Consider the following 14,291-nt stretch of genomic DNA (forward strand, 5'->3'; position numbering starts at 1 on the left):
AGTGCCTCGCGGGATCGAAGCTCTGTACTGTGGAGATTGGATCGAACTACGTCCGAATCGATTCGTTTGGGATTCGTGACTCCGACGAATCGGAGCGTGTCACTATTGGCCGACGATTAAGAACTTAAATGTTTTTTTTAGATTCGAGGCTTTCGTGACTGCAGGAATTACTCTATTTATTAATAATGATAATTATTTGGTTTTCTACGTTACTTTACCGAAAGAACCAAAGAGTAAATGTTTTTTTCTTAAGTGTCACTCCCATTGGAATTTTTTTTAAATAAACGGATGAGCTGCCTGGCTGACCCTTAAAAAACCAACACAATTTCGTATTTCCCAGAATGCTGGACGTAAATGATTTAATTTACATGTTCTTAATACTGTACACCATTGTAGAGTACGCCGTCGTACCTGCAATATTGTACAATACACCATCGTTGTACGGTTGTTACAGTAATATTTGCACAGCACACAGTAAAGCCACATTGTTTATTTATTAACTTAAAGTCGTAGTCGTCACTCGACACCGAAGCACTCGGCGGCCATCTTGCTCGGGGCACGCGGCGCGCGTCCGTCCAACGAAGGCCGAGCGAGCCGTGACGTCACAATAGCGCCACGCCCCTTTCTCGACGATAAAGGGGGGGGGGGTATTTACATTTACGCGATCAAACCCCCCCGCCCCCCCCCCCCAGATGTTAGTCGCGAAATCCTGCGCGTGCCGAACTCACCCAACCCCCTCACCCAAGATGGCCGCGCCGCTTCACAACACTTCACAACAAGACCGCGCGTCCCGATGACGTCTCACCCCCCCCCCCCTCACGGCGAAACGTTGACGCGGCACTTCGCTTGACGCGAGTCGGGGGACGGACCTCTCCTCCCCTTTTGCCGACTTCTCTCTCTCTCGCTCGCCCCTTCCTCCTCCTCCTTCCTCCAGCCGCAGCAGCAGCAGAAGTCGTCCAGACGCTCCCCTCGTCGACCATGGCGCCCAAGCAGAGCGGCCGCGGAGCCGCCTCCGAGGAGGAGCTGCTGCTCCAGGACTTCAGCCGCTCCGTGTCCACCAAGTCGGCGGCGCTGTTCTACGGCAACGCCTTCATCGTGTCGGCCATTCCCATCTGTGAGTGAGAGAGGAGAGATTTTTGTGTGTGTGTGGGGGTTTACTTTTTCATTTTTCCTCGGTGGGGTGTTTTCACTCGCGAGGAAAGTAACACGCAAAATAATAAACTGAGCCAGCGCGTGCTTTGGGCAGAAGCGTTGAAAGCTCCTGTCGCGAATTGAGATTTTAAGAAATGTAAAATATATATAAACTCATCAGGCGGGCGTTGTATTTACTAGTACGGATAGGGCAAACGCGACATGTCGCCGTCTCTCATTGGCTGGCTGTCGGTCGAGGTGGCGCTCCTCACCCAATTGGAGCGCGCCTCGCTCCTGGCACCGCCTAAGCGCGTGAGGAATTGTAATTGCGACTTTTAAATGGGGGTGCAAAAAAAATGAAATCTTCACTTTAGCTACTGTTAACTTTAGTCGCTTTTGGTTGAAATTAATACTCAACTCTTGAAAGAAATAGCTCTTCAAAGAAAAGTTTGTGGCAATTTTTTTAGACGGTTTGGCGACGGTAAAATCATTTTTTTAATTAATAACCCTTTTGCCACGTCCAGTCTGTGGGCCCTGTGGTACCGATCCATATGGCGGTGATCGAACGCGTTCCTCTATGGGCACATGGATTTTGTTGATTTTCGGTGTCTATCCTCGGTCTGTTTCTCATTGCCACGTGTGGGAACGTTGGCGCTGAGAGTTTGGCGTCGGTGGGAATTATTAATTTGAATCTTCACCCGTGTGAAATAAACTAAACTTTTTTTTAATAATTTGCCAGATAAAAGCCACTGAGCGACGTAGCTCTCTTTCAGCAGCGACCTGGCCACAAACGATAGCTCAACGAAGTGGCTGATCATCACGTGGAAAGTTATAGCAGCGGCAGCCAAATGCTCTGAACGCGTGATGTTGATTCTAAATGTGGAGGGGAAAAAAACGGAGGACCCGGAGAAAAATCAACGCGATCACGGGGAGAGAGACAGACACCACAAACTCCAAATATACAGCAGCAGGCGTCAGGGTCGGGATCGAACCCACGACCTCCTGTATACCAGGCGAGGTAGTTAACATCTCATAGTCACCGTGATGATGATGAGAGAGACACGCAAACTCCAAACATACAGCAGCAGGCGTCAGGGACGGGATCGAACCCATGGACCTCCTGCATATCAGGCGAGGTAGTTAACATCTCCTAGCCACCGTGATGATGAAAGAGAGACACGCAAACTCCAAATATATAGCAGCAGGCGTCAGGGACGGGATCGAACCCACGACCTCCTGTACACCAGGCGAGGTAGTTAACATCTCGGCAAGAGCATCGTGTCGGTAAACGTTGACGACGCCGTGTTCATGTTGATGACGCTATGCTAATGGGCCTCTCGTGGTCGTGGCTGTTGAACCTGAAGCGAAAGATAACTTGGCTCTGCTGACACGGACATGCTACTCCCCCCTCCTCCCCGGCCAGCCACGTGGACAGTCAAGTTAGCGACGCAGATGATTTACTTTGAAAGTCGCGTCCGTTTGGTTACGATTAGCAGACAGAACGTGGTAAAATTTCGATTTAAAGCTTTCGTGACTGCATGGATTCATATTCTTGGTTCTTTCGGTAAAGTCACGTAGAAGGGAAGTAAGAAAATAATAAAAATAAAACATAATAAAATTATTCTCATGACGTTTCGGCCACAACGCAAGCAGCCGTCCTCAGGTGAAAACCAGGTCCGTCGAGGCGACAGAGTCTGAATGAAACGGAAAGAACCATATATGCTCCAAGCTCGTGTGCTGTTTCATTCAGACTCTGTCGCCTCGACGGACCTGGTTTTCACCTGAGGACGGCTGCTTGCATTGTGGCCGAAACGTCGTGAGAATAATTTTATTATGTTTTATTTTTATTATTTTCTTACTTCCCTTCTACGTGACTTTACCGAAAGAACCAAGAAGACAACATAAATTGTTTAGGGTTATTTATGACTTGTGTTGCAGGTAATGTGGTCTCATTGGGATGTATAGGTTGCACAACCAACTACAATCTATGGGTAACAGGAACATTAGTCCCCCAATGACAACATCCTCTATTAACAGTGGCTCTGGCATCAGAGCACTGATCAGCGATGACTGAGATAGTGAATTTGTATCTGGGTTTTGGCAGCCTGTCATTAAACCGGGTTCCTAAGTCTCGTAAGTTATTGGTCTCGGCAGAATTAACAATGACTGCAGGAGACAATATTAATTTGTGTTTTTTTTTTCCCCAATGAATTTGATGCGAACAAAAATAATACAATTTTGGGCATGGATGGCTTGAGCAAGGGCATTCTAGACAATGGTGGGTGGGATTTGTTGTGTATTTGCTCCCCAACACACAGGTGTGCTGTACTAGTCACGAATTGGCATGTTCTGTTTAAGTGAAAAACCTTACTAATTGGATGTTACGGATGGTGACGGGTTTAACCATAGATTTATATTTACACGATCTAACCCAAAAAAACCGTATATTTTATGATCTTCCATTTACCACATCACACATGCATGCTTCTTGCAAAGATGTGCTGCCTATGCGGTGTCCATGCGTGTGCGTTGCCCTTCCCCTGCAGGGCTGTACTGGCGGATCTGGCAGATGGATCTGTTCCAGTCGGCCGTGCTGTTCGGCGTGATGACCATCGCGAGCACGTGGCTGGTGGCCATGGCCTACAAGAACATGAAGTTCATTCTGAAGCACAAGTGAGGGTCCCGCACTGTGCAATAACCGGCCCATGTCATGTATATCTGCACTGTTGGTTGAAAGCCTACCGCCTTGTATCAATTGTGGGGTTGTTTGGCCAAACTTGAGGCTGGTCAGTGCGGGTCGGTGAAGTGGGATGCTGGACTGCTTCGGTTGAATTTCTTTTGCACCGTACATAGCCAACCGTGCTAGCCGGAGGTATTATCACTCGCCAATGGCGTTCAACGGAGCCAGGAATCAAACTCAGTTGGCTGGATTTCATAGTGCATTGTGCTAACCACTGCACTATGAGTCTTGTCTTATGACAGCCACTGTTGACTTCCTTGAAGTGCATTTAAATGCCTGAAGAAGAGTGCTAAATATGTAGATTGTACTTCTTATGATTATAACAAGGATAAAACGGTGGTGCTAACTTTTCTAGAGAGAGTACTAACCACCGTTGTCCATTCTATTCACGCAAACGATATTCCCATCAGAATAGTCTTGATTGGTTTTATGGAATTGTGCTGCATCGCCTGGGAGTTGTCTGAATCGCGTGGGGTGGTGTGCATTCTGCTCAGGGTGGTGCAGAAGCGAGAGGATGCGGTGGCACGTGAGGTTCTCCGCAAGCTTCCCGAGGCTGACAACAAGAAGATGTCCAAGAAGGAGAAAGACGAGAGGTGTGTAATGCGCCACTCGTATTGAGCTATTCTCACTGTCACGATGCTTGTATTCAGTTGTGTAAGAATCGGTTATTGACAATTTATGAAAATGTGTGCACGGGTTGGAACAAATGAAACGGAACGAATGAGTTGGCCAATAAAAGTGAGACGGTACAAACAACGTCAACATCAACCCACAAATCATTGCTGACGAAGCTGAAACCCATCAACTCATTACACCAGACAATCCGGTTTAATCACAGGCTGCTGTCTGGGATTCGAACCTGGGACCTCGGCAGTGCCAGTAATAATTTGTGAATGAAAACGTGATTGTGAATCATTTCTCAATGGGGGGTGCCAGTAAGGTGAATGAAAATGAGATTGTGAATCATTTCTCAATGGTGGTGCCAGTAATGTCTGTGAATGCAAATGAGATTGTGAATAATTTCTCAATGGGGGGTACTATTAAGGTTTGTGAATGCAAATGAGATTGTGAATAATTTCTCAATGGGGGGTACTATTAAGGTTTGTGAATGAAAATTAGATTGTGAATAATTTCTCAATGGTGGTGCCAGTAAGGTGAATGAAAATGAGATTGTGAATCATTTCTCAATGGGGGGTCTCTTGTTTTCTCGCGATGGAACCCCGGTCTTCGCAGGATCCTATGGAAGAAGAACGAGGTGGCGGACTATGAGGCAACCACCTTCTCCATCTTCTACAACAACACCCTCTTCCTTGTGCTCATCATTGTCGCCTCGTTCTTCCTGCTCAAGAACTTCAACCCCACCGTGTATCCTTGCCCTGCCCTCTGGCCCCACCGGTTCTCCCTCCTGCTCGGGTCCACCGGCCCTCCGCCTGGGCTGAGCCGCGAACTCGTACGAAGGAGTCTTTGGTCGTTGGAATTTTACGCAAAGCTTAAAATGACTCATCGGTTTAAGAAATTAAAATAGATTCTCACGCTGGCAATGTACACGTACATCCCTTTTGCCAATCCACGGCTAGATGAGGGCCTCCCCACGCCGTGCAGGTCAGGGGTCTTATTTGACCATACTTCACACTGGTCAGTGTCTACGGCAGGGAGCACATGAACCTTATGGCGGGACCCCGGGGTCCCGAATAAACGGACGTTAAAATCGTAATTAATGAATTTTTGGTGACTCCGTCCCACCGCGCACATAAACGCCGCGACCCACCTGGCGCGGATCATTCTGTTGTCATGTTGTGTCCAAGCGCAGCAGCGAGGACGAATGTGCAGAAGAGCTGAAAAGCGAATGCACTCCATGCTCTGGTACGGGCAGGATCATAAGTCTTATCCAAAGCTGCTCAAACTGCCTACACGACTTAAGTCCTTTATTTGTCATCACGGTTTGCATAATATGGTGAAACTGCTCTCTTATCTACATTATTATTTGTGACCCACCAATGTGTGCAGCCAGGATCAATCGATGACAATCCTATTACCTGCAGATATTTAACAGATGAGATGCGTCGCACCGTTAATTCCTCCTGTTTGATAATACTTCTATTGTCCGTATGCATCTGTGCAGCCGTAGTCCTCACATACCGCTCGTATCAATGCGGATAAGAGGAGCGGCGACCCACTACTCCGTAGAGTAACATTGGTATAAACGCTTGTTACAATATGAACAACGCATTGAAAACGCGTACTATTTTATGTACTGTTTACAAAGTGCGTTCACAAATCCACATTGAGAAACACGATTGACGAGGGGTGTAAATTATTTTTTCTATAGTGTATTTAATTAGAAGTACTGCAGGTAAGCAGTTTTCAGGTTTAAAGGCAAAGTTTTACAAGACAACACTTGCCACCATCCTTCAAACCCATTGGTAAAAAAGCAAAGTTTTTGTTTACTTAATATAATGTTTATGCGAGAGCCGGGAGCTTATGGGATCCTGAGGTCCCACCATAAGGTTCATATGTGGGATCATATAAGTAGAGTACAACTATGGACATTGTGAAAATGAGCTTCATAGTTAATTGGATTTCTCCAGGACAAAGATTTAGATTCTGATTTGGATTTTGCTACACAAGTTGTCATAGTCAATAATGGAGCCCCATTATTGACTATGACAACTTGTTGTGCATGGTGGTCACCCCTGCGTAGCTTCTGGGTGGTGGTGGCGGCGGCTATGCATGCCTCATGCAGCACTGTAGGCGGGGGAAAAATGAGTGGATACCACCTGTATGGGATATAGTGTTTCCCCCTCGCACACATTGGGTTTTCCCAGAGTGCTCAGGATTCCTCCCACATGTAAAAAACCCATTCATTGGTTGGCTGCGTACAATGTGAAAGATGTTCAACTTGCGTACATGTCGACTACCGCAGAGCCTGGGCAATTGTTGGTGCCGGTTCTCCGCGTGACTGCACTCCCACTTGTCTATGGTTCCTCATGCCTCCAATCATCCTCTCTCTCTCTCTCTTACAAGTTTAAATTATTTATAGTATTATTGAATTCTGAGATCTGTTGAGAATGGGCGCATTCGGGGTATTTTGATCTTAGCCGCTCTTATTTGTCAAAACCTCCTTACGTAGGGTATTGCTTCATGTAAATGAACATTTTGCCTGTGGCCACTCTACAACTGTGACCTTGACTGTGATGCCTGCAATCAGAAACTACATCCTGTCCATGGGTTCCTCGGCCGGTCTCATTGCCCTGCTGTCGACCAGCCGCTAACATTCCTCACTCAGCGCCACAACTCAGGTACGTTTACTGTGCTCCGTTGATTATGTCCTCGACGAGCAACTTATCCCGCAGAAAAATGGGGTACAGCAGGATTAACTTGAATACCAACGCAGTATTCATCCGAAAGAAGTTCAACAGATACACATACACAGCCCTGCAGTAATGAAAATGTATATACAGGTAGTCCCCGACGTACGATATATTTCGATCTTACGATGGCGATAGCGATATGACAAAATAGTAAAATATTTTACATTTCGCGCGGCAGGCAAACGCAGCAGCGCACGAGGTACGATACTGTACATTGGGACGCTGCCTGGATGTACTGTACGCATAGTTTATACAGTACGGTACTGTAAATTGCTATGTTTTGCTAAATTATCACCATTCTTTAAGACTCCTGGGTAGGCTAGGCCATCTTCGACTTACGATATTTTCGACTTACGATGGGGTCGTCATAACGCATCTCCATCGTAAGTCGGGGACTACCTGTAGTTATATAGAGAACTGCTGCTTGACCTGGGAGCATGGAGTGCTGTCAGTAGTGTATGTGCTGGACTCCATCCGGCACTTGTATTACCCTGACATAGCCAGATGAATGGAATTCTATTATACTTGCTGTATGTGGGTTAGTGTGGAGGCTGGGTTGGTGTCAAGGCTGTAGGTTCGTGTTGGGGCTGTATTTCTGTTGACAGCTGCATGTATATCTTTACAGCTGGATGTAGTACAGACATGGCATGCAAAGGATTCTGGGGAGTGTGGGGCTTCTCAGTATGCAGGCAAATACCCCACCAGCTGTAATGTGCGTTATCCATAATATCGTTTTTTTTTGGGGTTAGATCTCATTAATATAAATGTGCCGTTAAAACCCGCCACCACCTGGCACTGCCACTTAGTAAGATTTGTCACGTAAACAGAACATGCCAATTCGTTACTAGTACAGCACACCGGTGTGTTAGAGAGCAAATCCACAACATTTACAATGTTTACGTGTGCGTAATGTCAAGCAGTTTCATCCGAGTGGCTCCAATAGAGGGCGCTGTGGCAGTGTATTTAAAGGCCACTTGTTAACATGTTTCGAACTTAATCTTAAAGTGTTAATGCAACCCTCTGGGATACACACACACAGCCTAAGTAAGTGATTATAATGTAACATGGGGCCAGCTGGGTTTTATTTGATTGACTTCTACAGCAGTCGGATGACAGGAGGGATGTCTGCTCACATGATACTTGTGATACTTGTGATTGGCTGCCAATGCCACTAAAGTGGCAGTCGGCACATTTGGCGTGGGCCCGAATAACCCCTGAGGAAGACTGGGCAGACTGTGCCGCTGCTGTAGCCTGGCAGTCAAAATATATTTTGCCGATTTAAAAAATGTCTGAAGTGGACACTGTCTGCTTGTTTGGGCCCAGCAGAAACGTCTTAATACATTTTATTAAATAACACTGTTGGGAAAAGGTATAATAGGTAACATCCTGGGAAATTGCCCTTAATAGCACAATTGACGTGTTTGCATTTTATGGCAGTGGTATTGATGACTGTTTTTTTAGTTATTCGTGCTTATGCACGAGTGTCGCCACAGCATTTCTAATTTTATTGAAGTTTGCGTTCCCCCCCCCATTCGTATCCCTGCTGAACTACTGCGCTATTTGAAGTGCGCGGTCATTATTTTAAACATAGCGTATATTTATCCTTTTGACTTGACCTTTTTTTTCATGACAAGTAGTAATGTATGAAAAATAAGAATATTTTACCCTTTCTGACAATAAAACATGTTCAAACAGCAATATGATTCCTTTTTCAAGTCTGCATTAACCACACTTGTGGTGAATGCACATTATTACCAGAGCATGTTTGTTTGTATCTCACCACAAGTACGTGTGGTTAATGCAGACTTGATTCCTGCCAAAAGGTTTCTATTTGCTTTTAGAACATCTTAACACTTCCTGTTTTATTGCCAGAAAAGGTTAAATCTATTCTTATTTTTCATACTTTGATACTGGCAAAAAGGTGCCATAAAATAGTAATCTGTTTTTTCTTTTGCAAAAATCAGCTACAGGATGCTTTATAAACACACGTATTGTACGGCTTGTGTTAGGTTTGCAGTTAACAAACCATTGAAATGCTGTTGGTCTTCCAATATTATATGCACCATGCGTACGTTTTCATAACGTATCCAAAGTATTGGTGCAAAACTGCGTTTAACTGTGAGGTTCTTTATCTGCATTTTTGTCTGACATTGACTTTGTCATCTGTGTTTGTGTTTGTGCACACACCCTTCTGGACTGCTGGTGGCCCTGGACGACCACCTGCTTGCCCCCATTAGCTGGAAGTCTTTGGATGGTGTTTGGAAGCCACACGCCATCACTGTCAATTGCATTTATGAAGTTATATGGGGGGCCCCCATTTTATAAATGCAGCATGTCTTGAGGTCCGTGCTGAGATTTGTCGTCGAACTTTCAATAAAAGCCGGTTGTTTACTTAAGTTTGCATCACTAAATGTGTTATTTTAAAAAAAATAAGAATCTTTATTTAGACTGTCGGAATCCAATGAGCTATGAAGATCTTTTTCGCAGATGTCCAGTGGGACATCTTTTCACAATGCTGGCAAATCGCCCGATGATGCTGGCTGTAATTGCCAGCGAAATGTCACGGTACTCAAATTGTAAATGTTGTGGATTTACTCTCCAACACCACCAGTGGACTCTGAAGTACTAAATAATTGGCACGTTTCATTAACGTGACAAACCTTACTAATTGGCTGTGTCGAGAGGTGGTGGGTTAACGACACATTTATCCATTACGTAAGTTTTTTTGGGTTAGATCGCCTAAATATAAATGCCGTTACACACGCCACCACCCGACACAGCCAACTAGTAAGGTTTGTCACGTAAACAGAACATGCTAATTCGTTACTAGTACAGCACTAACCGGTGTGTTAGAGAGCAAATCCACAACATTTACAAACTGAGTACGACGTTTCGCCAGTAATTACAACTAGCTTCATCAGGCGACAGCCAGATTTGTGGAGAAATCCTGCTTCACTATGCTGGCATAGTGAAGCAGGATTAAAAAAAATGTTTTTACTATGAAAGCTAAGGAAGTTGCTAAATATAAATACAAACTTTTAAACGGGCACACCCCCTGTATCATCTTTAGTTTGTGGGACTTTTTTTTCTTCCAAACATTTATTATAGTGTTGGCAAGGGAATTTACATGTCTGAAAGGGAAAACGAGCAATATATGAACGGAAGTAAACAATATATAACCTCAAGGGTGGGAGTGCGGTGTTGGTGGCACAGTAACAAAGCGCACCAATAACATCTGGCAACGGCGTGTGTTTAAAAGGTCTGCTGATGAGAGGTAGAAATCTGAAACCAGCTCGAAAGGGTTCTTTTGGACGAGTTGAAGGGTTGTCCCTGGCGGTCATCGCGTCATCCTGGACCCTGGCGCTGTGCTGCTTGCTTCTCTCACCCCACGTTTTCTACCCTGTCCCCTCCCCAATCGAGTGTCACATGTTAACATGTGATGCACAACAAAACCAACATTCTTCAATAGCACTGCCTTAAATAACACTGGTCAACACACTTTTTCTGGCATAAGGTATTCCAACGGTTTTAAGGTAATTTTGGGGTGCTGATTCCAAATCTGGCATCAGTTTTTGTCTATCACATCAGGTTTTTGAGATATCAAATATTGCATTTTCAATAAAAACTGCAGAAGAAAAATTGTAATAAATGTGGATATCTACATAAAATTATATTATAAACACACTATCCTAAAAATACAGCACCATATTTTAACACTAAAGCAGTCACTGACTCGCAACAACTTGCAATCATAAGTGACAGAGTTAATTTCGGGTAAAATCAATGAAAATGGGGTATGCCGATAGCATAAAAATGAGATGTGATAGAGCAAATCTGAGATCAGATTTGGAATCAGCACCCTGAAATTAGTCTAAAACAGCTGCAAGAGTCCAGGCCAGAAAAAAAAGTTTTTTTTGTTGACCAGTGCTATTATATAGGTGACATCAAGGCCGTAGCCATGGAGTCAACATTGGAGGGGACCAAATCTTGCAGGGGGTCTGGGGTCCCCCCCCCCAGAAAAATATCTAAATTTGAAAATGAATTTCCTGCCTAAAATATAAAAAAAATTCACTAACACATAGGATGGACTTTTTATTTATTTTTTACAACAATGTCTAATAGTGTATTTTATTACATTGCTCTGTTTTACTTTTTTACCTTTTCTTGTTTCATTGTATGTAATGGCAGAGATTAGGGATTAATAAAGTACAACCATAACCACAATCATATAAACAAAAATCTATTTTATAGCAATATATTGGGGGGGACATTTTGAGCATATTTGAATATTGGGGGGTATGTGTTCCCCCCCCCCCCAATATATATGATAATGACGGCCTTGAGGGGCGGTATTGGGCAATGGGCCTTTCTCGTGTCAAGGAGTGCCAGCCCGGGTGAGTCTTGAACTTCGTATTTATTATGGCTTCCGCACAGAACCCGCACCGTCGATTTGTTCCCACTCCGATTAGCGCTGTTGGTTACGTACGGCGCGAAAGAAGTTCAATCTACGTACGAATGCCACGCAATGGGGAATCACTCCGTTTAGGTGCCCCATCCCGTCTCTCCCACCCTTTCTTCTCTTCCCCATCCTTTCTAGAACTTTCCATGTCTCTCCACCAATCCCCATAATTTATCCTGACGGTATCCCAACTGACCCATAATTTTCCATTTAGTTTTCCCTGATGACCAATCCGATTTGAATAGTTCTCCACCTTCATACTCCGATTGTGTTCCCTGCGTCGGCTTCCCCTGTGACAGCTCGTCGCCAATGAGAGCAGAGCGATCTTCGAACTAGGCAAGCCGTTAGACTCGGTGGGTGCTTTTTATTATTTTCCTCGTGGGCGTTTGCCTCTTGGCATCCCTTGCATAACTGTCGTTTGTAAAGCGTCTTGAGAAGCGATTGCACGAAGATTCTGCTGCACGTTGAATTTGTTGCTTGAACAAAAAAGTTTCTGTCAAATTTGTCCAAAAGGACCAGTCGTCTGATGGGGAAGACCAGAATTGTGTCTTAAGAATCGTATTAATTTCTCTAGTAGTTGCATCAATATTCTATGCTGCCTCTCTCATACAGTACTGCACCGTGGAATCTTCATCACCATCTGGTGGGAGAATAAACGATAAAATTATTAACTATTTTACCAGGAAAGGCCGACTGAGCTATATATAGCTTTTTTTCAGAAGCGACCTGGCCACAAATGATAACTCACCAAAGTGGCTGATCACGTGGAAATGTTTATAGCAGCCAAATACTCTAAAACGCACGTTGATTCTAAATGCGACGGGGGAAACCGGAGGACCTGGAGAAAAATCCACGACCACGGGGAGAACACGCAAACTCCAGATATACAGGCGTCAGCATTGGGATCGAACCCACGACCTCCTGCATACCTGGCGAGGTGGTTCACATCTAACCACCAACAGGGCAGTGAGGGAATGTAACGTGAAGAGTGCATGTGAATGCACTTACCCTCGCTATCAAAATATGCTGACACCAGTCACCGACAGGCCTGTGCACGTGAACAAAACAACCTCATTAAACATTCATTGTAATGACCGTGTGGCTAATTAAAGCAGATGGCTGCACAAAGCACACCTCAGTCGTTCAGCTAATTAAAGGGCATTCGATTCACGAGCGCGTGTTGGTTCTACTAAAGAGCCCGCAACGCATCTGCTATGGATTAGATGTTTGCTGTTACGGACGATCCATTGTGCCCTCCCTGGACCCTGTAAGCAAATGCTGAACCAGGATTGTGGAGATAAATAATACACTTTTTATTATTTTACCAGGTAAGGCCCACTGACCTGGCCACAAATGACAGCTCAGCGCAGTGGCTTATTTACACGTGGAAAATTATAGCAGCCAAATACTCAAAACGCATGATTCTGAATGTGAAGGGAAAAACCGGAGGTCCGGGAGAAAAATCCACCTGACCACGGGGAGAGAGACACGCAGACTCCGAATTGACAGGCGTCGGTGTCGGAATAGAACCCACGACCTCCTGTATACCAGGCGAGGTAGTCAACATCTCCGAGCCACCGTGGCGTCCGACAAGACTCGCCTGCTCTCTCTTCGAGGCGAGGCTCATTCCTGTTGGCGTCACTCAGGCAGTGGTGGGAATTCCTCGTTCTCATGGGGGGGGGGGGGGGGGGGGCAGGTTTTCTCATCGGACGGACAAGCTCCACTGCCCATGGAGTGGTGGTACGACTCATAAAGACATCAACTCATTGTTTATGTGTTGATCGAGGTACGATGGGGACGAGTTGACCTTCTGACCAGAATTTGAACTTGTAACCTTTTGATTTGCGGGTTGAGTGCTCTGCTCGTTCCACTGCCTAGCCAAGGTTGGTTAAACTATGTTGAACATGTAAACTTTAAGTACGTGTGTATACTTAACACATTGCTTGTGTCTCTCCTCCACGAGTGAGATTGTGCATTAGAGGTCTCGCGTGTTCACTCGGAATGTGTGTCAAGTGTTGTGAAGTTTCGTGTTGAGAGTAGGCCATGCTGCAGACCTCGCTGTTGGCACGCGTGCCACGTTGGGCAGTTGCCGTCCGCCTGAACATGGCGATAGGCACGTGGCCGCGTGTCAGAGACACCGACAATGATTGCCACATTCGCAAACGGCAAATTTGATCCCTTACCACAAACCCATACGTGTTATAAGTCCGTCTCCTCAAGAGGTTGCTGTCACGTCGGAGACGCCGAGCCGCTGCTGAGATCTCGGGGGTCTGAATGCTGAGACCCGATTCTCAAGCTTAGCAACTCGACGATCGTCTCGCCACGGTCAACAACGATGACAGCTCACAATCACAATCTTCGCGAGGCATGTAAAGTCGCCCCCCCCCAACTAGTGTGGATAACGAGGCGATTAAAGGCACTAGAAACTGTAAGTAGCTTTGTGACGTTATCTTCGGGGGACGTTCTCTGACAGGGTGGTGCACTGCTTACTGCAAGAGTTCCTCATGGAAACGTCTTCGTCTCGTGCTGTGACACCAGCAACATTTCACTCGAACTCGTCAGCTCTTGGAAGCTAAGCAGCCTGAAGCCT

The 14,291-nt window shown here is 45.4% G+C and overlaps 1 protein-coding gene across 1 annotated transcript; it reads left to right on the forward strand.

Annotated features, from left to right (window-relative positions):
• Nucleotides 1-839: 839 nt before the first annotated feature.
• On the forward strand, nucleotides 840-9,638 carry SSR3 (signal sequence receptor subunit 3). The gene is made up of 6 exons (XM_061566046.1): nucleotides 840-1,114; nucleotides 3,678-3,804; nucleotides 4,366-4,464; nucleotides 5,105-5,236; nucleotides 7,080-7,170; nucleotides 9,480-9,638. Exons 1-5 carry the CDS (start codon nucleotides 979-981, stop codon nucleotides 7,141-7,143), a joined length of 558 nt encoding a protein of 185 aa, XP_061422030.1. The 5' UTR covers nucleotides 840-978; the 3' UTR covers nucleotides 7,144-7,170; nucleotides 9,480-9,638.
• Nucleotides 9,639-14,291: the final 4,653 nt, after the last annotated feature.

This window comes from Lethenteron reissneri, chromosome 36 (genome assembly GCF_015708825.2).
Source record: "Lethenteron reissneri isolate LAM-NWPU_2019-01 chromosome 36, ASM1570882v1, whole genome shotgun sequence".
Lineage (NCBI taxonomy): Eukaryota > Metazoa > Chordata > Hyperoartia > Petromyzontiformes > Petromyzontidae > Lethenteron > Lethenteron reissneri.